This window comes from Kogia breviceps, chromosome 5 (assembly GCF_026419965.1).
Source record: "Kogia breviceps isolate mKogBre1 chromosome 5, mKogBre1 haplotype 1, whole genome shotgun sequence".
Classification (NCBI taxonomy): domain Eukaryota; kingdom Metazoa; phylum Chordata; class Mammalia; order Artiodactyla; family Physeteridae; genus Kogia; species Kogia breviceps.
In genome coordinates this window covers 119,891,250-119,917,827 of record NC_081314.1, presented here as the reverse complement: position 1 = coordinate 119,917,827, position 26,578 = coordinate 119,891,250, and the positions used below count along the sequence as shown (strand labels likewise).

The following is a 26,578-nucleotide window of genomic DNA, read 5'->3' as shown; positions in this document are numbered from 1 at the left end:
TTCCATGGAGAGCTGATTAGGACAAAAATACCTAAAAATAGATCTTAGAGTAACAGTGAGAAAAAGGCTGAGAAACTCTGCCATAGAAAAACCTAGTCTATCCTGCGTGATACCATAGGTTTGTTGACACTGACTATGAGTTAGTTTCAAATTATGACACTTTCAAAGTTTTTTTAATTTGAGCTTTCATTAACTACTCTAACTGTGGGGCTAAAAATAACATTACCCTCATATGCTTTGTGATATTAAATAAGACAGTCAATATAAAAGACTTATTGAAGTGCTTGCCACATAGTTTTTAAAAGTTAGGTATTTTTAGGGGCGGGGCTTCCCTCGTGGCGCAGTGGTTGAGAGTCCGCCTGCCAATGCAGGGGACATGGGTTCGTGCCCCGGTACGGGAAGATCCCACATGCTGTGGAGTGGCTGGGCCCGTGAGCCTTGGCCGCTGAGCCTGTGCATCCGGAGCCTGTGCTCCACAACGGGAGAGGCCACAACAGTGAGAGGCCCAAGTACCGCAAAAAAACAAAAAAGTTAGGTATTTTTCTAATATTCATCGTGGTTCAATGTCCTGTGAAGAAATAAATACCACATTTCCGTTTAAACTTTAGGCGATATTCAAAGTAGCTTATTATCTTTGTCCGAATAGGCTAAGTGCTAAAACAAAGAATACAACAACTTCAATAATTTATTAAGTATAATAATAATTATAAGGTTTTTTTTGTCCAACTCAATGAAAAACATTCAGGAGAGAGTGTGATCATTCACTCAACATACTTATTCTGGGACTCATTTATTCCATCTGGTGGCTTGGTGTTTTCTACAGGGTTTGGCCATCCAATGAATGATAGAATAAAGTGTCTGGGGTGCTATGGGAGGTATCTTAGAGGCCAGTCCCAGAAGTGCCTGCATTGGCTACATCTCAGTCACATGGTATCTACCTGCAAGGGAGCTGTGTATTTAACCAAGCTCTTAGTAGAAGAAGGAAAGAAAATAATTTGAGGTTACCATACAGCCTTGTCTCTGCCACCATGATGGAGATTCATTAATACACTCCAACACCCTAAGTGTTGGAAACCAGTTAAGATGTTCACTGTGCAAGTTCTTTAAAACCATCATTCATACACCCATCTGAGTAGGCACTATTTTACTCTTTATTTTTTGGTTGAGACAAGTGTTAAGATCACACTGTAAGTGGTATAACCAAGGTTAGATCTGCTTGTTCCAGAGCTCCAGCTCTTAGCCAGCATGCTCTATAATTTCCCCAATTAGGCATTCATTCATCATTCCGTCTCCTCCCAGGGATAATGAAGTAGAAATGCTACTTCACAGTTAGATTGGAGAAGAATAAAATTTTCCCAATGATGAGTGAATGGTTTACTTAAGAATATTGTAAAATCCCTGGAAGTCTTAAAATAAAATGTTTTCATCTCTTTTTTGATAATTTAAGCATGATTCAGAAAAAAGGCTGGAAAATAGACTACCAATACACCTATAAATTGTTGCTCCACCTTTGTGACATAATGTCTTTTTAATGTGTGTGCTTGGTGGGAAGTAGAGGAGGTTGGAACAAAATAATAGGTAAGTAATAACCTGAACTTAAGCCAGATGTAGAGACAAGCTAAAAAAAAAAAAAAAATCCACAGTGCTCATCATGCTATATAATTTTCATTGACCCTGTCTATACCAATCAGTGCTTCAAACCAATCAGTGCTTCAAACACTCATGTTTGCCAGATTGCCAAAGGAAAGGATCATAGATTAGTAGGCTTGGAAAAATGAAAAATTAAAGAATAGAAATTTGGTGAAACATTTCTCTCATTGCTAAAAATTATAAGTTAATTTTTAGATGCTCAATATAACTTACATTAGATATAATATAAACATATTTAAATTGTATATTCCTATTAAATATAAAGAGCTAGTCATTGAAAATAAAGTATATTAAAAATTAAAACAAGCCAATTCGATAGGAGGACCATACCATTTGTATGAAATTGTCAAAAACTACGCTAGCATTTTTCAATTTTAATGATTTGATTTTTCGATCTTTTTACATTAGTATTGGTCTATAATGGAAAAGCCAAAATTACTCAGAAAACAAAAGTCACTTCTACCTATACTGCTTTTTAGTAAATGATTAATCAGTAGAAACTTCTTAAGAGAGACTTTTTATCCAAATTGAAATATTTTGATCTGAAGTACTTTATATGTCATAGTATTCCTTCATTTGTAGTTTTGTTTCTAAACTTGTACCATGACAATTTTTCCAGATATTTCACTTTTTAAAAAAAGATTTGTTTTTGATGTGGACCATTTTAAGTCTTTATTGAGCTTGTTACAATATTGCTTCTCTTTTTTATGTTTCGGGTTTTTTGGCCACGAGGCATGTGGGATCTTAGTTGCCTCACCAGGGATCGAACCTGCACTGCCCGCACTGGAAGGTAAAGTCTTAACCATTGGACCACCAGGGAAGTCCCCAGATATTTCACTTTATCACTTTAGTAAGAGAATGTGTATTTACATCTCTCATTTTTTAAAGCAAAGTTATATTACCTAGCCTCCCTGCTGGTATCTAACAACTGAAAACATAGTACTCATTGTAGAAGGACTTCAAGAACTCTGCAGGCAGCCAGAAGTTATTTCATCAGGCAGAAGTAAGATAATTTGGATATTGGAAGAAAATCAGAATTTGCTCCCGAGCAGATTAGTTCTTCTGTATGACAGAACCATAGGCAGCTCAATTGGATTACATGTGCCCTTGGATTAATTCCATGATATTATTGTTAAGAGAGAGTAAGCAACTTCTTTTGAATTTGAAGAATCCATTGTTAAATAGTCTAAAAGACAACTCAGTGAGCAGATAACTAAAAATTTTGGCCTATAGGTTTGATGAATCTTTTCCTAAATCTTTGACAATCCCTTCTTAAGAACAACAAAAATTCTGTTTTGGATTTTTAGAAAAACCTTCTTATTAGGATTACAGTTGTGTTGCTAAAATTCAATTATACAAAGGGCAGATTGGAGGAAATGGACTTGGAATAGTTTGGCAAAAAATCAAACGGATTTTCTTGGGTTCATTATGTTGTGGTATAAAAATAGCAAAAAGTGTATTATTTAACATCCTTGAAATTAGGCTGTATACTAAAATTAGAACTTGAGAGCTTTAAATAGAGATGATAAAATAACCAGCAGAAAAAGACTATGCAGGGATAGGAAGCCTAGCCTGTTACGGTCAGAGGCCACATAGATGGAGGCGCACCTGTAAATAATTTCTATCTTTGCGAGACTGACAATTTTGCTTATTTCTAAAAACACTTTCCTAATCTAGGTGAAAGGTTATCTTCCCCACCAAAGAGCTCCTTTTTAATTTATGGCCGAGGTTGCAGTTTCATAGATCACTTAAACAGAGGGAGGGGGGTAACAGACAACCTCAGAATGAGGAGTACTGACTTTAAGGAGATAAAATCTCATCGATGAACTCTGAAATAGCTTTACGTGTTTTTAAAAATTCTAAATTTTAAGGTATACACACTTAGAGAAATTATGCCTCGATATTACTTATTATTAATACTTAATGTAATATTTTATTTAATCAAAAGCTATGTTAAGTTTGGAAGTATCACTGAAGTTTTCAATCAAGATAGAAAATAATTTTCCAAATTGATTTTAAAAAAAAGAAAAATTCTTTTTGACTACAAATGACGGTATTTGGTAGAAAATACTTTGTTTTTGTGATTTACTGCTACTTTTCAGTCAACTTAAATCTCAGATCTCTAAGAATGGAATATTTTAATAACTCCATGTAATGTACCAAAAGTACTAATCATAGATAGATACATAGATAGGCAGACTGATTACATACAGAGTATTAGTGAATATTGAAAATGAATTGACTGAAATCAGATACTTAGAACATATTTAAGAAGAACAATATGCAATTTATCTTGGCTCCCTCAAATCGTTTTGCAACAAGTTGGAGTGTATTAAAAAGAAGAATAACCTAAGAGCACATGAGTCATTCTTCTCTGATCTGGATTTTTAATGCTTCACTTATCTTAATTGTCCTGTGTTCTTTTGTAGATAGTAACCCATATGTTTCATGTAAATGTGTTGTTTCTGCATAGTATGGTAAGACAATCTTATATAGAAAAATTCAAACTGAACTGATAACAAATGGTCTTCTGGCTGTAAAAAGATTCTTCAAATTTGGAAACAAAACCGATTATGTATTTCTATATGTTTTGGTGTACCAGATCTTAAATTAATCAATCAAAGCAATTTATTAAAGTGTTACAGTGTTTCTACAACGTGGAAGATACTTTAAAACCCTCAGGAGCATAGATTTTGTAGAGAGATCTGGATTCAAAGGAAGATTGCACTTTTCATTAATTTGGGTTAGATATCTAAACCTCAGTTTTCTCATCTGTACAATGGGAATAATATCAACCACATAAGGCTCTCATAGGATTTAAATGATTTAATGAATTTTTAAAAACTAGAACAATTCCTGACATATAGCAAGTGCTCACCACTTCATAGTAGATATTAAAATTATTATCAGGGATCAGTTGATTTGCCTATGTATACCACCTTGCAACTATAATGAGGGCATGTTGGAAAGAGTGAAAAAAAAATAGATTGGGGTTTTTCAAATTATACCACATCCTTTGGGAATCTGGTATGGAAAAGAAATATTTTATATTTTATATCTTATATTGTGCAGATTGGCTTCAGATGAGTATTTTATGTTTCTCCAGGAATGCCAACTCAGAAGTGCAATCACAAAGAAGATCATTTGATCACCTTACTCCAATTAGGGTTAATTATAGTCTCCTACACATAGATATCTTTAGACATATTAAAATATATATTTATCTGGTAGGCACATTTTGAGCACATAATAATACCATTCCAGGTTTTACATAAAAGGAGCCTAGATTTCCATGTACATTTTCTATTTAGCAGCTTGTTTAGAGAAGAAAAAAAAAAAACCAACGCTTGATATTTGGGAAGATATTATAGCCAAGTGCCCACTTAATTTTATGTATCTTAAACCTTCTAATTTGGCAGTGGGGTGCTTCAGTGTTCTAAGCTATTTCTGGGTTTGTCTTAATGAAAACCTAAAAAAAAAAAATTTTTAGCTAAAGCACTACTAAAATTGAATTTCCAACTTCTACTAGAATGATCAGGTTTTAAAGATTTTCCTTTTAGAAAAAACAAGTGAGGAATCCATTTATTCTATAGACACTGCTCACTAAAAGTGTGTTAAATTTAATAGTAATGTAAACTTTTCTCTAATACAGATCTTATCAAACCTCCCAGAAGGTAGTGTCTTTGTTCCCCTTGGACCTATTGTTGTCCATATTACATTTCTGTCTGTAGACTCTTACAGTAACTGTTAGTGTTGAGAGTTTTGGTCATAATCTTGAACCATCACTTGGTATGAGTCTTATATGTAAAGTTATCAGTTTTCCTTGGTCACATTTTATGTCAAATGAGAGACTGACAAGAGTATTCTTTTTAAACATCATTTATGAACTTACCTTCAAGAAAAATCACAAAATATAGACCCCTAAATTCCTTTGTTACAGACATTATTAAATAATGTTGGTAATGTATTGCAAAAAGATGGCACCAGACTGAAATCAATGGTGTGTTTTGTCACTTTAAAGTATGAATGCAAAATGATGATGCTTGGTCCAAAATGCCAAATAAATATAACCAAAGGAATGTCTCTTAAATAAATCTTTTCTCTGTGTGAGGTCATTTGTCATACTCTATACAAGGACAACTTTCTGTGAGATGTGAGGTAACGTTTTTCTGCCCTAGGGAACAACAGCAATTGCTAGGTCATTCTCCTTCAAACTACCCTCCTCCAACTTCCCACACACACCCTTTCTGCCTCCGAGTGATTTCATAGATCACCTAAGGAAAGGCATTTGTAGATGGTTGAGTGTAACATATATAAAGTCAAATCTACCTTTTTCCCTCCAGATGGATAGCCATGACAAAACTCTTCAAGATGAAATGTCCCAATATCTTCCTTTCTGAGATCTATCTTAAAATTAAAGAGCTTTAAGTCTATATGATTTGTTAATTTCTGCATTATTATTAGGGAGACTTTACTTTCAGAATATTTTCTGTTGTACCCATGTAGGGACATTTGAAATAGAGATTGGGGGGTGGTGGTGGTGGTGCATTAGAGGAATAAAGTAGACTTTGTAATCCCTGATTTTAAATCTAGTCAGAATGTTTAAAATGAAAAATTTAAATAATTATAAATTATTTGGCAACATTAAAGATAGATAAGAGAGATATTAATCCAATGAATTTTGTCATTTCCCATGACCACCATATCATCTAAGTTAGACTTGGCCCTTTGGGGAAAAAAACAAAAACAAAAACATGTGAAATTGTCTCGTCCTCCCCTCCCCACTTCTTTTCTTAGAGTGGTAAAAGAATAATACATTTAGAAATCATTACTGTGAGAATGCAAGTGATTTAACTTCAGCACACTAATGCACTTTTTTAAAACAACTAAATAATGTATATAAAAATTGTGCTGAAATTACTCTTAATGCTTCACAAGAAGAGTGGCTTGTTTTATTCTTCTGCAAGACTATTTCATTACCATAATTTTCAAGCATGTAGAGGTGCCATAAAAACTCTCCTAATTACTTGAGTGTCACTGACCATTTTTTTTTTTTTGAAACACACAATATCACATCCATAATAGGCAAGGGAGCGATAAGTTGAGTAGCAACACCAAAATGTACCACCAGACAAAGGCTCTTCTTCAAACTGCTTCACAAGGCCACGAACAGAAAGAATCTTTTCTAATATTTTCCAGTAGGGGGAACTAAAGACTCACCATCCAGCTTTTAGCTCGGCTCGGGAACCTGCGTGAGTTCTTATAACCCGCCTTGTAATCATCCGAACTAGCATCAAACAACTACCAGCGAGCCTGTGATCACACGTGGGCCGGGCTCCACCGGCCACACCGGTGGCACCCCAGACACTAGCATCCCTTTGATCTAATGTGGCCTGCCTTAATCTTACCGGTCCTGAATGGCATTCACTTGGTGGGTGCTGCCTTAATTTTCAGGATTTTGTCATCTTTGGGCTGCAATTCAGCTGTTTTTGAGCTTCGTTAGCTCAGCTGGGTTTTCAGGTTTTCCGAATTTCCTTTCAGAGGTGCTAGTCTCTGGAGGGTAATAACTTCGGGTACCGGCCGCCCGCACCCAAGCTCCCTGATCTCCTTTCTCCATCCTAAGCGTTTTCTGAACTCCCTGGCATCCCTCAGCCCCGCGTCAAATTCATCTTTGAGGGGGTCATAAGGCACCTGAGTAACAGAAGAGGGGATGCCACCCCTTCCCCTCCCTCCCCACCCGGGATTCCTCAGGGGGCCATAGATCTTGGCTAAAACAAGCCAGTGGAGACTACAGATTTCTGCACATCTCCCTCCCCCCTTTTTTGTGCCTTTTTAACGACGGAGAAAGCACCCCGACACAACCTTTCCGCTCCAAGAGGTGGTTATATTGTTTCCTTTCCTCTTCTCCCTCCCGCTCAGCTTCTCATTTTGCTAAAAGGTGAAGAGTGAATGTTTGTGTGATTTTAACGGGTAATGAGGCTGCACCCGGGGTCCTGGACGGATGATCTTTTTCCAGAAAGCGTGTGCATCTCCGGCAGACGGAGGGATGAATAATTAGGAAGGGCTTCCATGAAATCGCTCACCGAGAAAATTACCTGCCCATTAAACGGGACGCGGCGAAGGGCAGGAGCCTAGAGCCCACCTATCTCCTCCCGAGGCGGGAAGGAGGTGGAGGCGAGGAGGCGCTGAGAAGGGGAAGGAGTTGACCGGTAGCCTCGGCTCCGAATTTCTGTCCCACTAGGACTCTAGGCTCTACAGCTCCCCCTCCCCGCCACTGCCCAGCGGGCTGGCGCCCCCTGTGCGGGCGGGTGGCGGAGCGTGGAAGTGGAGGCTCCGTGCACCCCCTCATCACCCTCCGCCCCCCCCTCCCCGGGGCAGACTCCAAGCAGCTTTCATTCCTCCCCTCCCCTGCCGCCTCCTCGCCTTCCCTCCTCTAAGTCCTTCCACCCGCGGCAGCTGCAGGAGGAGGCGGACGCTCTGCTGCGGGTCCGCGGGAGCTGCGGCAGCGGCGGCGGCGGCCGTACCAGGCGGACTGGCGGCCAGACCCGGGCGGGCGGCTGGACCGCGCGCTCTCCTGCTCTCCCGCTCCTGGGCCCCTGGGCTCAGCCGCCCCGCTCCGCACCCGCCCGCCGCCTGCCGCCGCCCGGGTTCACAGCCGCTCGGAGGCGGCACCGCGGGGGGGTGGCAGCAGCCTCAGCCCTGCCCCTCTATCCCTCCCGCCTTCCCTCCCTCCCTGCAGCCCCACCACGTAGGAGTTCGGATTCTCCACCCGCCTCGTCCCTATTTCCCTTTGCCTCTCTTTCGGGAACGAGAGAGGTGGAGGGAGGCAACGAGGTTGCAAAGGAGAGGGCGGCCAAATCGGCCCGCCTGCAAAGTGTTGCTTTGACACATCCTTATTATGGAAGTTTAGTGAAAAAAACTCTGGACGTGGAGCTGCTACCCAGACGGAGACCGGGGGAAAGGAAACCAGTGGGCAGGCCAATGTTTTTTTTCGGCAGCGCGCTGGCAAGTTTGTGGAACACTTTCTAGGAATTAGGTCTTTTTCCTCTCCCGTCATCTTTTTGACTTCTGAAGAACGAACTTGGCTTTGGATTGCCATGGAGCCTGAGGAGAGGGGGTTAGACACACTTGAATAATCCCTCCGGCTGGGCTGAATTCGTGGGAATTTAGGAAGCCACAGTAAGGAAATACAGCAGCCTTGGGAGTGCTCTCTGTTAATTTGGATGGATCTAAATATGCCCCATTCAAGACCTCTCCACTAACCCCTTCTGATCTTGCCATTTGCTCTTCTTGACTTTAATTAGCAGCTTGAAAAGTCTAAACTTTGGACCTACCTCTTTTTTTGATACTTATTTTTGTACTTTTGCTCTCTGGGATTGGTTTCTTAAACAATCTGGATCCTTTTTAATATGTCAAAATGAGTCGGCTGATGTTTACACAACTACTGCTCTGTGGATTTTTATATGTTCGGGTTGATGGTAAGTTAAAATGTTTCTATCCTGTCCCCCCCAAAAAAAACCATTTCTTTCTGAGTCGGATGTGGGCTATAAATAAAATGACATTATATCTTTTGGTCCCTTTTGGCCAGGCATGGGGGCTTTGGGGGAAGCAGAGGTTTAAAGTCTTTTGTTTCTAAACTGCTGCAAATGGAACGTGTTAGGAGTCACCTATTGTTGTAATTTAATTAATTGAGGAGTTGGGTAATAAATGATGGGCTCTCAGTTTTGTTAGAAAAAGAAATATGAAAGTAAATCTCTTGAACGAGTCTAATACTCTTGTGCTTGTTCTCCATTTGGGGTTTGTTCTTGTATCTGAACTTTGGCTTAGAAATTCAAGTGAAGTAAGTAATAGACACCCCAGTGAAGGTGCAGTAGGTTAGGAATTTGAGACAGGGATCTCAGGGATCAATGTGTATCACCTGCGTGCTGGTAAGTGCTCTCCTAGCATGATATCAGAATGAAGATTTAGATCATAGGGAGAAAACTGTCAAAAGTAAGACAGGGCGAGGCTCCAGGAAGGGGGAAGCAGAAGCTGTGGGCACGGAACACTCAGCTCAGTCCCTAGTGGCAAACACAATGGGGACCTGAAACAGGTGCTGTAGGTGTCTCCCTCTAGGTTGAGTCAGTCTGTCAAGCAGACAGCATTCTGCCTCTGATTTTCCTGTCTTTTGTTCAGACTTGGTTTCCTGGGATATTTTCATAGGATGTCAGTTTCCTGTGGGAGGATTGCAAAATCTTTTTTTGTAGCTCTTTTGAATGATGAGTGGAAGTAATCGTTAACATGCATTTTGTTTGTTTGTTTCAAAGAAGAGAGTCAAAAGAACATTTGGTATTAACCTAGTGACTTTAATTTTCACATCAATGGAAATAATTGGTCTAAAGAGAAGATTAGAGCATGATATTTTTGCCTGCATGTGTGGATTGTAGTACTTTAGATTTTTAATTACTGTACTTATAGATAATCTGAGGTGTATATTGGTCCAGATACTTGAGCCATTATAGTAGCTTGTTGCTACATAAACTTTTCTCCAGTATTTGCATTGTGGACGAAGTCATTATTTGGGACACTGCCTATTTTTGCCCGCCTGTAGGAGCTAACTTTGTTCCTGGCAGCTGCTGTCGCACAGAGCCCCATGTATCAGACTCAAAAAGGAAGCCCTTCTATAAACATGAGGCAATACGGATGAGTTTACCTTCAGTCAAGTGGCTGTTTTCAATCCTGGACTACATAAGTACCCATGCCCTCCAGTGATAGTAGGCGAGGCGTTCATGTGGGCACACTGCTTTTTTCTTTTTTTCCCTTCTAAGTAGTAGATGTATAGGAGTAAATCACTGTGAATTCTTCTGTGGCAATATCTCTAATCATATCTAATCATTCACCAGACATTTTCTTCTTCAATGCATTTACCTTTGTAATATATTTAGATTACCTTCACAAAAAGATTTTGTCCCAAGTGTTTTGATTATCACAATAAGACTTTGATATAACTTTTTGGATATGTCCTCACAAGCCATGAATTTATATACTGCAATGCCAGAAATGCATTATAAACTATATATTAGATTAAAGAACTATCACCAATTTTTTTTTTTTTTTGAGTCATTGTGTAGCTAGCTGGAATACAATTAAATTGCTCAGTGGAAGTGACAGAGGGAATCAGAAGAGCTTGGTGTTACAGAATGTAATTAATGTACCAGGGTGTTTGGAGATATATGAAACAAATGCAATTAACCACCTTGCTGGAACAGCAGTAGCAAGACATCGTTTCTCCCCTTCCCTCCCTCCTTCGTATCATAGCTCCCTCCCTTCTTTCCCGCTCTCCCCTCACCTTGCCCTTCCTGTCCCACAGATACACCTAGGACCTTTGTTCTGTTTTAACATTATAGGATAAGTAGTTTGTGTCTGGGCCATAACTGTGCAGCAACATTCATAGTAATGTAGTGAAAAATGCCCAAGATTGAGGAGTTGAAAAGGTAGTATTAAATTCTTGTGTGTGTGAAACTAGTTTTTGTATTTAGCATCTACTATGTCCAAAGCAATGGAAACTGTGGACACTTACTGAATTAGTATGTAAGTCATACGTTTGACATTGGATTGCCTTTGGTTTACCCCCAATGATGACAGCCCCTCCATGGAGATTGTTAAAAATTTGGGATGTAGACAACACTGCCCTCTAGGCTATTTCAACACACTGGGATTGTGTGTTTACATATATAATGAGGGGGTTGTAGGATCTCTAAGCTTTCTTACTCTTCCAGGGTTCTATGATTTCTATTTATTTATTAACCTTCTTAGAAGTGTGTGCTTATTCTCCCCATGAATTTCAAATTTAGAGAAGCTTGTACCATTTCAAAGATATACTGGCTCTCCTTGTGCTAGACACAGAAATTAATTTTATTCAGTGACAAATGATACATAGATTTGCATTGAAATTTGCTTGGTGGGTTATTTATATGTGCATTTTTATAGTATATGAAAAATGTTAGAGTTTTGCATCCTCATGGAAGTTATGTGCCATTATTATTTATGATTTTTCTGTATCTTGTGTCTGTAGGAATCTGTAGAGAATAAATATTAAGTTAGTTGAGAACTACAGGCAAACTTTTCTATTTGGGATGTAAATAAAGATTATCTCATTTGATACAGATTAATTAACCAAATGCAGATTTTTCTTTACTGTTATGTATGAGAATATGTATTGAATTTAGCCTTTGTTCTCCAGATTTTCTTTATTTTTAAATAAGAATATGGTTTTGTAATCATTTACAGGGAACTAATATGAACTGTCACAAGACTGTTGGATTACATCTCTATTTCATACATTGTGTCAGTTCGATAATTTTACAATACTGGTGAAAAGATGTTTTTAAGATGAAAATATTTCTTGTCTTTAATCCTTAACTGTTCTAAAATGAAAATGGCACTTGTGATATTTGGAGAGATAAAGATGATACGTGTGCATGGTGCAGATATATAACCTCATATAGGTTTATACGTTTTGCTAAAGTGCTTCTTTCAGTAATGGACTCATTATTGTAGCCATATGTAGTCCATTTCGGAACTTAAATTGCATGTAAGTAACCTGAAATTTCTTCTCACAACTATAAACTAATATCACATTTGAATTGGCTTTGTTTGAGTAACCTTTGATTCTAGGCAACACGTGGACCATAAACCAAAAGGATTTCTTAATGCATAGAAAAAAGAGTATCTTAAAGAAAAAAAGGTCATGATTATACCAAAAAAAAAAAAAAATTCTTGTCATAGCATCCTTGAGCAACCTGTATAAAATAGCATCTTTGATAACAAAAATATGGATATGTAAGCACATTGCCTACATTTGGATACATAATTAGTAGTGAAGGGAGCTTATGTACGTAGGGTATGTGTGTCCAGTAATATCTGCTTCAGTAGTTCCTGCAGTCCAGAGGAGTTATTTATTTATTTACTTCCTATGTGCAATTTGGTTTTTGAAGAGTTAGAAAAAACAGATTTTCCTTTTACTTATTTCTACTCCTAGTTCTCCTCTTCTTCTTCTCCTACCCCTCCTGTACCCCCTCTTCCTCTTCCTCCTTCATTTCTTCCTTCCCCTCCTTCTCCTTTTTTGGACCCAGTGGAAGAAATTAAAGAAATATTTGAAGAATGAAGAAAATAGGTGAGAGGTTTCTTGGATAACAATTTAGAAAATCTGCGTTTAAAAGAGATATGTTAATAATATTTTAACTTTGGATATACCCAATTGGAGTCTTGACTCATCATTTTTCTTTTACAATCCTGTATAGCTTGATGCAAATTTATATAGTTCTTTTTCCAGTTTAGGCAGACAGAAGTCTACAGATCTGAGTTCTAGCAGAAAGTTATAGAGTGCTATATTAGAGATTTATTTTCTAAGAGAAGTATTGTTATGTGTCTTATAGTGTTTCCAGGTAGAGACCTGTCAACCTAAATCAATACACTGATGTTGTTAATGATTTTCTTCTTTTTTAAATTATTGAATAAAGCATGAATGAATGATGACATAAAGTCTTTTAAGGGGAAATTTCCATAGACTCTGGCAATGTTTCAGCATAGCAGAAATCTAATATAGCGTCTAAAGTGTAGCGTATTCACCCAAAAAACCTGTCTCTAACAAAACAACATTGGAGTAATCTAGGCCTCATTCCTTAGTGTTTTTTCCTCCATTTGCATCTAATCCTTAATATCTTTCATCTGGTCGCATGGGTTTTAAATACTTCTTTATGCTGATACTTCTCAAATTGCCCTAATCACTTGTGGAAGAATGTAAATTCCATGAGATTACAACTTGGCTCTTTTATATACCATTGTATCTCCAGTGCCCGTACATTATTTGACATATCCAGCTGACTACATGACATCTTTGCTTGATATCTAATACGAATATATCAAACTTGAATAGTAACTAGATTTGTTGTGGTGATCATTTCTCTATACAAATAGCGAATCGTGTTGTACACCTGAAACTAATATAATGTATGTCAATTATACCTCAATAAAATAATTTTTAAAATGAATATATCAAACTCAAGCCAGGGATAGAATTTGCTTCTCTTTCCAGTCATCTCCAGCTCACTATTCAGTTTTTCATGACCCAAAACTAGAAATCTTTTTTTTTTTTTTTTTTTTTTTTTTTTTTTTTTGCGGTACACAGGCCTCTCACTGTTGTGGCCTCTCCCGTTGTGGAGCACAGGCTCCGGACGCGCAGGCGCAGCGGCCATGGCTCACGGGCCCAGCCGCTCCGCGGCACGTGGGATCTTCCCGGACCGGGGCATGAACCGGTGTGCCCTGCTTCGGCAGGCGGATTCTCAACCACTGCGCCACCAGGGAAGCCCTAGTTTTGACTTGTTCTCACAGCCCATATATGACTTGTTAGTAAATCCTTTGAAATATACCCTGATACCTAAAGTGTTATGCATGTGTTTGTGATTTTTTTCCCCAACATTTTAATATAAGCATTTTCAAACATGCAACATAGCTGAATTTTACAGTGAACACTGATATTCCCACGTAGATTCTACCATTATTTTACTATACTTGATTACCACATATCTATCTGTTCACCCATTCCTCTAGGCATCCATTAATACTTCTTATTGTTTTGATGCATTTTCAAATAGATTCCAAATGTTTCTTACTAATTCAACCACTACCATCCTGGTCAAAACCTGGACTATTGGAATAATCTGATCATCCTGCTTCCATTCCTGTTCTTCCTATCCCCACACCTTACCTCCATCCAGTCAGTTCTCCACCCAGTAGCCACAGGGACCTTTCAAAAGCATGTAAATAAGATAATGGCAGCTCCTTGCTCAGAAGCTTCTAATGGCTTCCACTGATAACTCTTTGCAATAGTTTACAGGACTCTTCAAATTCAGGTCCCTCACTGCCTCTCTGACCTCATCTGTTCACACTCCCTACTGGAACCTAGGTTTAGACCTTTCTTTTTGATGTTTTGTTCCTGAAGCAGGGCTTTTGCATTTGTTCATTCTTTCACCTGAAATGTGCTTCCCCTGATCATTGCATGGGTGAGTTTTTTCAATTGGTTTAATGAGTCCCTATCCAATATCACCTCCTCAGATATATGGACTACCTAATGTAAAAATGCTTCCCTTAAAACACTATTGGACTACCCCCCTTACCTATCTTAATTTTCTTCTGAGCTCTTATCACCTTCTTAAAATAGATGTGGGTGTGTGTGCACGTGTCCACACGCACATGCACGGGTTTGTATCAACAACCTTGAAGGGACCTACGTTGTACCCTACTTGCGATCTAAGAAGTTAGACTGCTACAACTTCACGAATGCTGGCAAAGGACACGAAACTCCTGGGTCACAGATGGTAGATTTCATTAGTCATGTCACAGCAAGCAGCATGACTTCATGTTTGTAGAGATTTACCTTTCCCCTGAAGACCCTTAGGGGCAATGCAGTGGGGCCCAGGTAGATGGTGCACACATAATGGGTTAGCCTCACAGCTGAGGAGCCCTGAGCTTGGGAACCAGGATATTTTATAGTGGACGATAAGGAAATCTGCCTAACCTTTGGCCTGGAGGGAAATATTGTCTTGACTATATTAGACAGTAAGCAAATCTGCCTTCTGTTCTGAAGGAAGACCATCCAGAGTTTAGAAGACTGTTTGCTGTATGCATATGTTAGTATGGTTATTGTCTGCCTCTTCCACTGAGCTCCTAGGGCATGGACTTTCTTTGTCTATTTTGTTTACCTGTGTTCCTCCAGTGCCTAGAGCACAGGATGACACATAGTAGAATCAAGTATTTGTTGAATAAATGAAAATGTGCTTATGGAGTGCTTTGGAGATGTTTATTTTCATGCCCTAGCCCAACATGTGAAACATTTACCATCTGAACTAGGTTTATTTATTTATTTGGGGGTGTGTATTTGTGTGTGTCTCTCATTCTCTCTCTCTCTAAAGAGAGAGAGAGTTATCAAACGTGCATATTTTGACATAAATGACATCATGATTTCTGATGATTTAGTATTCCACCTTTCACCTGGCAGGAGATAAAGAATTGACTATTTGCTTTGATATGTCTCTTTTCTAATCAAGAGTATTTTCAACAATGGTGTGATTTACATGGACACTTCCAATCCCCATACTAACACTGTTGGATGTTTTAGCACACTGTTGAGTGGTGTATATATTTTGACAAGGCACTCCTTCAAATGATTGTAATGTGCCTTAATAGGACCACATACACTCTTACCTGACTAAGGAATGTTGACTTATACAGTGATATCTAGTCCAAAAAGTGAGACTTTTCTTCACCTTTAGGGCAACTTTTCATTTAAGCATTAGCAACAGATAAAAATGATAACTTTAGTTCAGGCATAGAATTAAAAATAATACTTTTAAAATTGGTCTCCAATTACATAGCTCACTAATAATTGAAAGAGAAGAGGAAGATTAAAATACCTGCAGCAACTGGAATTACCCTACCCTATCTACTGTTGTAATCATCATGTCTAGGACCCTGTTTACCATCATTGATACTAAACTGAGATATACCCAGGAATTTGGCAGGTAGGACCCTCTTTATAGACCTACTTTTGATTTTAAGAAAATAACTCAAAGGAGTTTTACTGGAAAATTTATTTTTTTAAACTGAGATAAAAAAACAAACAAAGAAACAAAAAGCTGAGATAAAGCAAACATAGACATTCTCTAAATTTTGCTACTTAAATATTTTCCCCCAACAACTTCACTGAAATGATTGAAATATAATTCACATTATATGTCACAAACAAGTTACTTATGTAAAGTGTACAATTCAGTGGTTTTTAGTGTATTCAGAGAATTGTGCAACCATAACTACAATCCAATTTTAGAACGTTTTTGTCATCCAAAAAAAAGAAGCCAAGTATCCTGCTCCTTATCTGCCATCCCTTCCCCAGCCCTAGGAAGCCACTAGTCAACTTTCTGTCTCAGTAGATTTGTCTATTTTGGACATTTCATGTAAATAGAATCTTACAATATATGATCTTTTGTGACTGGCTTCTTTCCCTTCATCTAATGCTTTCAAGGGTCATCCATGTTGTAGTGTATATCAGTACTTCATTCTTTTTTATTGCTGAATAGTATTCCACATCATTTATTCTTTGAATGATCAGTTCATGGACATTTAGGTTGTTTCCACTTTGGGGCTATTATAAAGATCGTTGCTATGAACATTTGTGTATTAATCTTTGTGTGCACATATGTTTTCATTTCTCTTGGGTGTATAATTGGAGTGGTCTTGCTGGGTCATATGGTAATTCTGTGTTTAACCTTTTGAGGAACTGCAAGACTGTTTTCCAAAGCAACTATACCATTTTACATTCCCACTGGCGATGTATGAGGTAAATATATTATTTTAATTCACCATGGAAAGAAAATGTTGAACGGCCTTTACAAGTTGGATATATGTTTGTAGTGAGACAATTTTATATGATAATATGCTTTAAGTTTCCAGTAGTCCTAATTTCTAATCCCTTCAGTGATTGTCTTCTCAATCTTCTTCAGTTGCCCTGTAAAGTTTTACAAATGAAATTAACCCAAATTGAAATTGTCACTTTTAGCAGACACTTCAACAATACTAAATGTAAATCACAGAATGATAACATCTCAGAGCTAGAAGAAGTTTTTGCAGTTTTGTGGTACAGTTCTCTTTTTGGTTGGACAGATGGAGAATGAAGCTCAGAGTTTTGTTTTTTTAAAAAATTAATTTTTATTGGAGTATAGTTGCTTTACAATGTTGTGTTAGTTTCTACTGTACAGCAAAGTGAATCAGCTATATGTATACATATATCCCCTCTTTTTTGGATTTCCTTCCCATTTACGTCACCACAGAGCAATAGTAGAGTTCCCTGATTATCTATTTTATCCATAGTATCAATAGTGTATATATGTCAATCCCAATCCCCCAATTAATCCCACCCTCCCCTTCCCCCCTTGGTGACCATTCATTTGTTCTCTACATCTGTGTCTCTATTTCTGCTTTGCAAATAAGATCACCTATACCATTTTTCTAGATTCCACGTATATGCATTAACATATGATATTTGTTTTTCTCTTTCTGACTTACTTCACCCTGTATGACAGTCTCTAGGTCCATCCACATCTCTAAAAATGACCCAATTCCATTCCTTTTTATGGCTGAGTAATATTCCATTGTATATATGTACCACATCTTCTTTATCCATTCCTCTGTTGATGGACATTTAGGTTGCTTCTATGTCCTGGTTATTGTAAATAGTGCTGCAGTGAACATTGGGGTGCATGTGTGAAGCTCAGAGTTTTTTTGTGCCTTGTCACATAGCCTATTGCTGCTTAGTAGTAGAGCTGAAACTAGAGTCCAGGGATGTTTTTTAATCTCTATACCACACTTCTCTCAAAAGACCATTTCCAGCTTCTCAACCCTGGAACTCCTTAACAAGAGTTCCAGGCTCTTGTAACTAACTGAAAATGGCCAGCTGTTTTCCAAATACGTCAACAAGGGAATTAGCTTGAGATGCCATGGCCAGCTGTTTTCCGAACATGTCAACAAGGGAATTAGCTTGAGATACCTTGAGGTTTTTCATTTGATTCAGCACATGCTTATTGAGCACCTATTTATAAACAAAGCACCTTGCTGAGGGCTCTGTGAGGGACATAATGAAGTTAAATAGTTCCTACCTTCAAGGAGATGATTCTTTAGTAGGGAAGATAACAAATATTCAAGTCACTAAAATAAAAGTAGTATCTGGTAAATGCGGGGGTCGGGGTGTGGGGTTGAAGGAACACACAACATAGTCTGGGAACTCAGAGAAAGAACAGATGATTTCCAACTAGTGCAATCTGGGAAGAGTCAACACCAAATGGGTCACTTAATGTGGGCCTTAGAGGAAGAGTGAACTTTTAATAGACAGAAAGATTGGAAATTGCATTCCAGCAAAAGGAATAACAGGAGGAATGGCATGGAGATGACAAAGGTGTGCTAGGGGAAAGGCAAGGAGTCTAGTTTAATTGTAACATAGTTGTACGGAGGGGCAGTGTGAGATGATTACTGAAAGGCAGTCAACAAACACTACTGAGTGAGTAAGAGCAAATAATATAACCATTCTGAGTGTCCTTATCTTTAAAATTGGCATGGTAATAGTGTCTTCTCAAATGGCTGATATGAAGAATAGATGAATATATATTCATCACACACACACACACATATATATATACCCATGTATGTATATACGGAACATATGTGTGCATATATATTGATATGTTATCATATATGGAATTAGATGTGTATATATATATCTGTATGTTACACATATATGTTATATATGTAGAAATTATATTAAAATGCTTTGAACAGTGCCTGGTACTTAATAAACCCCAATTAAGTGTTATTTATTATTATTTTTTATTATTAGTAGTATTTTTTTCTTTTTTTTTTTTTTTTTTTTTTTTGGTTTTTGTGGTACACGAACCTCTCACTGTTGTGGCCTCTCCCGTTGCGGAGCACAGGCTGTGGACGCACAGGCTCAGGGGCCATGGCTCACGGGCCCAGCCGCTCCACGGCATGTGGGATCTTCCCGGACCGGGGCACGAACCCGTGTCCCCTGAATCGGTAGGCGGATTCTCAACCACTGCGCCACCAGGGAAGCCCCAGTAGTACTATTTTTGTTCTACTGGTATTCCTTTCCTAGTATGGAGTAGAAGTAAATTTAAGAGGACTTTGTCTATCAGGCTAATCATGAACTACATTTGAGATGCGTTTCACAAAGATTTTCATATAACCGTTCAAGCATGAGTCTTCAGGTGACTAAATAAGAACTTTTGTTGCCTCTTAAGGGGACTCATCTGTGGCCACACCTATGCAACTGTGACAAACGTGCTATGACATGTATGTTTCCATTGCATCATGTGCTGATTACAGAGCAAATGGGATTCCCAAGTGAGTGGTATTATGAATGAAAGGAATAAACAAGAGAGGCATGCTACAAATAGAAATTTGTTAACAAACAACATGCTAGTAAAACCCTGCGTTTTGGTTCACATTGACTGATTTACATTTTTTACTTGGTGCTTTTGATATAAAGTATCATGAAGATAAATCTTTTAAGAGACAAAGCTTACTGAATTCCAAGTAAACACTTCTAGTACAGAAAATTTTTAAAAATTAACATTGTCTCCACTCAACATTTTTTTCCTGAATAGCCCACTTATCTTTTTTTTTTTTTTTTTTTTTTCCGGTACGCGGGCCTCTCACTGTTGTGGCCTCTCCCATTGCGGAGCACAGGCTCTGGACGCTCAGGCTCAGCGGCCGTGGCTCACGGGCCCAGCCGCTCCGCGGCATGTGGGATCTTCCCGGGCCGGTCCGTGTCCCCTGCATCGGCAGGCGGACTCTCAACCACTGCGCCACCAGGGAAGCCCCCACTTATCTTTCTTACATCTAGTATAGACATCAATGATTCTAATACTTTTTACAATTATTCATTAACCAAATTTGCATATTGAGTGGTTGTGTATATCAAGGATAACCTGACTAAAGCAAAATCATTGCTATTGTGGAAGGGATACACCATGGGTGTCCAGAAGCTGTGGACTCCAGTTTAAGCTTTACCACTAATTAATTGTATGACTTTAGATTCTTATAAAAAAATAGATATTTGACTGTGTACTCTTCAATGTCTCAGCCTTAAATTCTCTTACTGTAAGTCATTTAGTTAAATGTCCTATCATTTGCATTATGTTTGAGTACAATTAAAGGGGAACATTTATCCTGGAAAAAAATTATCCCAAACCATAAATATCCATCTTTGAAATAATCACGAGTTATTGTTCAGTCTGCATTGGGGCTATATTTCGATGTGGGCTTAATGATTTGAATATGGATGATAGTCAAAAATCCACTAGCCTTATGATTCCCATCCACTTTCATTCATTAATGACCAATGGTACTTATTGTTTCTTTATGAATAAATGGGATTCAAACATTTAAGACTGAAAAAACAATAGTCTTAAGCCAATGTACTTACTAGTTTATGGCCACTGTGAGTAGAACTGTATGTGAGATGAAAGTTTTAGCTCAGGAGAGGGGTTAACAGCTACTTTTTAATTTCTGTTGTAAGGATTGATGTGGGATCTCTTTCCCTAGTTTCTGGTCCCAAGCCTTTTTGGAAATGAGCTGGAGAACATGGAATATAACTCAACTCTTTCATTACACTGCTTTTCAAGTTTAAGCAAAGAACAAGGAAACGATTTGGAATTTACAGGATTTGTCCAAAACCTGTGCAACAGTTATAACCAATTAAAATGTTCATAAGTATGAACAAAAAAGGGAGAACTTTTGACTTTCAAAAAAATTAAGTCAAGAGGTTTTCTTTATAAAGAAAAGGTTATGAATTTTATAAATGAATGTTATAGCCATACTTTAAAGTTTAACAATATATACTTACAAATACTAGCAAATGCTCAAATACAATACACTAATTTGTTAAGGTACATCTTATAGTTATAAAACAGTTTTCAGGGTTACAGTAAATTAAGGGAAATTCAGGATGAACCTAGCAATAGGCATTCTAAGTTGTGTTTTGTATCTTTATTTTAAAGTGAACTTTAATGTGTTGTCAAATAATAGTGTAGTTATTGAAAACTGAGTTAATTGTTGATCTATTAAAACTAGAGTAGGCATTTCAGTTTCCCCACCTTAAATATGCAACAGCTTGTTCATTCTAAAACACCTTTGCATGTCAACAGCTACAAGATGCCTTCACCCAAATGCAAATTATGCGAACCCCTCCCTAACTGCATCTGCATCATTGATTAGGGGAGATACCGAGTAAGAAGAATGTTACCTTTCAAAAACAAAGTGCCTGGTAACTTAACATTCCTCAGCATTTTTTCATTCAAAATGGGCTGTGAGGAATTAGAACATTGATTTTTATGGTTTCCGAACTACTTTTCTTTGACGCAGTGATAATCTCAAGAGTTAAAAACTAACAATGAAAATGTATTTCCATGGGACCTGAGCCCTGTACTCACAAATCTTCAAGCTGTCATTCAGTTGAGCTTTGCAGCCTCCTTTTCTTCTCACAAATGCTGTTGAATAACTTCACCAGAAAAGAAAGTGCTAACAGAGTTCACTGGGGAGTTCCTCACTGGCTACCCTGAAAACATGTAGGTGATTTTGTAGCTAAGTACGTGTTTAAGTGTTTCAATTCGCCTTTGTGATTTGAAAGCCTGGATAATGCGAACTTGTAACACAAAATGAAAGAATAAAGAATGGGAAAAATATGTACAGCATGTGGGTACAGATTTTGGGCAGAGATACCTCTTATCCCCCCCCCGCCCCATACACACATGACTGTAAGATATGAATAAACTTCTGAGTTGTTTGATACCTGCCCTCTAGTCACAATCAAACAGACAACTTTTATTTTATGAGGAACATTTCCCGGGCTATGAATTATTATTGTACTTTTCTGTTAAACTGTAACACCTGTGATGTTCACCAGTTGGATCTTATGAAACTCCCCAGATTTTTGAGCTGCTCAGTAAAAGCGTCTCATCATGTTAAATTTAAATTCCAAGTTCGTTTAACTTTTCTTTTCAGAAAGTGGTTTTTATCTTTCTAAGCAGCAACTAAGCATGGCATGCAAATAAGACAACTAGGCAATTGCTTTTATAGTCTATCTTTCTCAGGGTGCAATTCAAAGCTTTCTGAACGTGGGGTGTTATAGGAGTTTATGTGTGATCTTCGCATTTGAAATAGTCCAGGAAGTGCAAGGATATACCTGGGAGAAGCAGTCTCTATGAACAATGAGGAGTGAGGGGGTGTTGGAAAAGTGAAAAATTGAACATTTGAACGAAATGAATTGGACCAGCATTTGAAACTCTGCTATATAGCAAGCGGACAAGCTGATATTTAGTTCTATGGATTGTTAACATTCACATAAAACAGAATTATTTAGCATTTACTGAATCCTTTTTGATGATCAATTTGGGATCAGATGCAAAAGAACATGTGTCTGGCTTTGTATGACCCCAAATTCTTCCATTTTCCCTTTGAGCAGATGACATGCCTTCTTTGCTGACTGATATTGGTTGCTAGGAGAAGTGCACTGGTCTGGTCCTCTCTTATCCAGCAGTAAAACTAAAGAGTGTATTGAATAAGAAAAAGAGAGGCGGAACACAGTACAGGCCATGAATCATGACTTGTCTCCAATATGTCCACTTTGCTCCCATTTTTTCCCCCTTTAAACACTTTTGTTTTTACCAATGATGCTTTCTTTCAGCTGCTATCTATAATCCTTTTGGAGCCTGAGGGGAAGAGGGTTGCTAAAGGGAGGCTGTACTGCTAAGAGTCCACTCAGCCCTAATAAAAGCCTTGAGAGTTATTCATGGGGCCACATTAGTGAGAATGCCCTACTCAGTGAATAGCATCAGTCAGCTGCCTTTGAAATCCAGTGATTAATACCTTCTGTTTTTAATGGGGGGGGGGGGAGGCAGACAGGAAAGGTCTTCATACTACTTTGGCTCTTTTGCAAATTAGATCTTATATATTGTCAATGCTTTGAAAAAGAGGTTGCTAAATTTTCAATACCTGCAGTAGTCGTTAGAAAAAATAGTGTTTCATGAACGGTCAATTGTGGCTATTGTCAGGTACAACTGAAATGGTAAAAATGTCCCAAATGAACGCTTATAAGAAAATCAGTTAGCCATTCTTATATTTTGGCAATGTTTTATGATGACCATCAAACTAAAAACATGATATTAAGTGATTATATTCAAAATGTTGTCTACACTGATCTATTTCACAGCATCCAAATCACATTTTTGTTTGTTTGATGAAGAAACTAATTACAATACTCTTGAGATTTTAGAGAAACATCTAATGAGAAAGTGTTAAGGGTGGCAGGTGTTTGTTTCCCATGAGCACTTGGATATAAGGAGCAGTCAGTGATTTACAAAGAAGTTCTTATATATTGATATGTATATATATAAAAAAACATATATACATATATATGTTTATATATATATAAACATATATATGTTTATATATGTATATATGTTTATATATAAACATATATACATATATATGTTTATATCTATAGGCTAGTTTAGCATAAGGGATTTGGGATGTTATCATTATAATCCATCCCTATTACCTCTCTTTATATATTTTGATTGCATTGAGTACATGGCACAGTTCAAATAAAGTTGTGTAAGGTTTAGAAAGCTTGACTACCATCTGAGGTGCATAGAGAGAAAAGCTTCTGGTTTGGGGGCCCTGTGTAGGCAACTAGAAAATGCAGGGTGGTGTTTCTTCATACTGTTTTTTCAGCATGATTCTAATGTCATCCAGGCTGTTGTTATTTAGAGGGTAATTTAAGCCAAGCCTCAGTGTTCTTTTAAAATTATTTTAATTCTTCTGTTCATTTTACATTTATTTTTGATGTAGCAGCTTAGTCTGGCTCTTCAATAGGTACTCATGTTCATTAAAAAGGTTTCACTGTAGTCTGAATATGAGAACAAACAACATTTAAAGAACTCTGCGTAATGTTTCCTGTAACCTGTTTTTGACTCTGTGGAAGTGAAATATCTTGTTAAGAGGTGGTAATACCCAAGGGCAATCAGAGATGAAAATGTAACGATGTCTAGAGATCAGCTTCGAGTGAGGTCTGATTCAACATCTTTATTAGTGACATAAAGGAGAGGACAAAATGATAAAGAAGTTGATATATTTCAACATTAGAAAGCTATCGGGAACTTCTTCCCCCACCACCTACCCCTACCCCCTAATGAACATAGAAATGATTTAGAAAACTTTAGGCAGCAAAAATTGTTAGCAGATTATGAACTAATGCCTTATTCCATATATAAATGTAAAGTGATTCTTCAGGGAAATAATCAGAAACCTACATATCTAACTAGAGAGAGAAGCCAGCAAAGCAATAAAACTGAAAGGGCCCAGGGGATAAATATGGGGAGTGGGGACCAGGAGAAAATGCGATTCAGATTAGGAGTGTTATGTCCCAGTTTTAAAGGTCAGGGGATTATAGTGCCCATTTAGGGAGTATTGCATCACTGACTGTGGAGATTCTCTTTCAGTGAGCGTGGCTTAAGTGCAGTTGAAATACTTCTTTCATTTTGCACTTCATTGCCAGAACATGAGTGCGAGAGAGAGATATTGGCAGAATGGAAGCAGGAGTGAGTACAAAGAGAGATTCTTTTGGAAGATGTCTGTCCACTTAAAACTAGAGAAGGATGTACTTACTGCCTCTGTCTATCCTGACCTATACAGATGAGAGACAGTATTGAGATGGATCCCATTAAACTTTTTCAAATATTGAGGGGAAAGATTGGCAAAATGTAACCATGTTTAAAGTATTTCAGCAACCACTTTTCATAACGAAATCAGAAAAACTTGGAAGCAGTGAGTTATGCTCAGGGGGAAAATACTCATATTTTAACATTTTTGTTGATTTAAATGATAGGAGATGCTTAATACAAAGTTGCATTGTATTTCAAAGGAAGGCTAATAAACAATGAGTCCACTATGTAAATAGACAAGAATTGTAATCAGACTCATTGGCTGAACAGGATCCAGAACATAATCCACTTTCGACATTAGTGAGGTCTTATTAGACATGCACCCTTTGGGGCTATACAGTTTAAGAGAAATGTGAAATACTTGATAGTCTCTGTTCTATAGAGAACTGCAAGATGAGAGCAGGAATGGAAGATAATGTGTAAGCTTGGCTTCATGGGTTGGCATTCTTTTTTTGTGTTTTTCCTCTGGTCTCAATATTTTGAATACATTATTTTGAGGGGGCAGAACAATATCCTGTCATTGGATTTAAAAATCACCTTTCCTGGTTTCAAACACTTTCAGTTGTTGGATATAGGCATCATATACAAGCTAGTACCTGAGATTGGTGATTATTTTACATCATTAATGATAAGCCCAAGAGAATAGAAAGACTGCAGAGCTGACTGCCAATGCTGATAAACGCCATCCTGATTTAACAGTCTTCTGGTACCTGTGTTAGGAAAGGGAGCATGATGCTGTGAGCTGGGGTGCCTTAGAACTTCAAGAGCCAGGTAGTGACTACATTTCTGGCTTTGCTGGCCAGAAGGCATCCTTTGTCACAACTACTCAACTCTGCCTTTTTTTTTTTTTTTTTTGTGGTACGCGGGCCTCTCACTGTTGTGGCCTCTCCCGTTGCGGAGCACAGGCTCCGGGCACACAGGCTCAGCGGCCATGGCTCACGGGCCCAGCAGCTCTGCGGCATGTGGGATCTTCCCAGACCGGGGCACGAACCCGTGTCCCCTGCATCGGCAGGCGGACTCGCAACCACTGCGCCACCAGGGAAGCCCTCAACTCTGCCTTTTGAAGGGAGAATGTGGCCATGGACAATACGCCGTTCCTTTGAACGGCAGAGTTTTGTTCCTGTAAAACTTTATTCATAGACACAGAATTTTTAATTTTTTAATAACTTTTTCGTCTCATAAAATAACATTTTTCTTTTGACTGTTTTTTCCCCTATGGTTTAGAAATGAAAAAAAAAAAATTCTTACCCACAGGTCATAGGAAAACAGGGGGTGGGCCAGCTTTGGCCTAAGGGTTATAGTTTGCTGTCGAATATAAATGAGGAGTAGAAGAAAGAATGTGGTGGGATGGGGCAAGAGGCAGATGGGGCCAGAAGATGAACACGCCCCCCACGCACACACTGCCCATATTATTTCTCCCACTTCCTCACTCTTCCTCCATTCTTTCAGCACATGTTCAGAGTGCACCTACTGTGTGCAGTGGATTGAGGTCTTTAGATCCCAAGCCCCGACTTAAATACTGCCACTGCCCTCAAGTCCTGCGGCAGTTGAGGTATTTGTACATTGCGCTGAGAACCGCATGCAAGGCTGCCTAGAGC

The 26,578-nt window shown here is 38.2% G+C and overlaps 1 protein-coding gene across 19 annotated transcripts in view; it reads left to right on the top strand.

The window, feature by feature from the left end:
* ROBO2 (roundabout guidance receptor 2) overlaps positions 1 to 26,578 on the top strand; it is a 1,699,370-nt gene that overhangs the window by 1,068,055 nt on the left and 604,737 nt on the right. Inside the window, exon 1 of one of the 19 annotated variants that reach the window (XM_067034904.1) lies at positions 8,192 to 9,128. The exons of the other annotated variants lie outside the window; for them this stretch is intronic. Within the exon in view, the coding sequence (XP_066891005.1) occupies positions 9,068 to 9,128 (61 nt within the window). The 5' untranslated portion in view covers positions 8,192 to 9,067. Of the gene's footprint in view, positions 1 to 8,191; positions 9,129 to 26,578 lie in introns of those variants that run through there. 19 annotated transcript variants of the gene reach the window in all.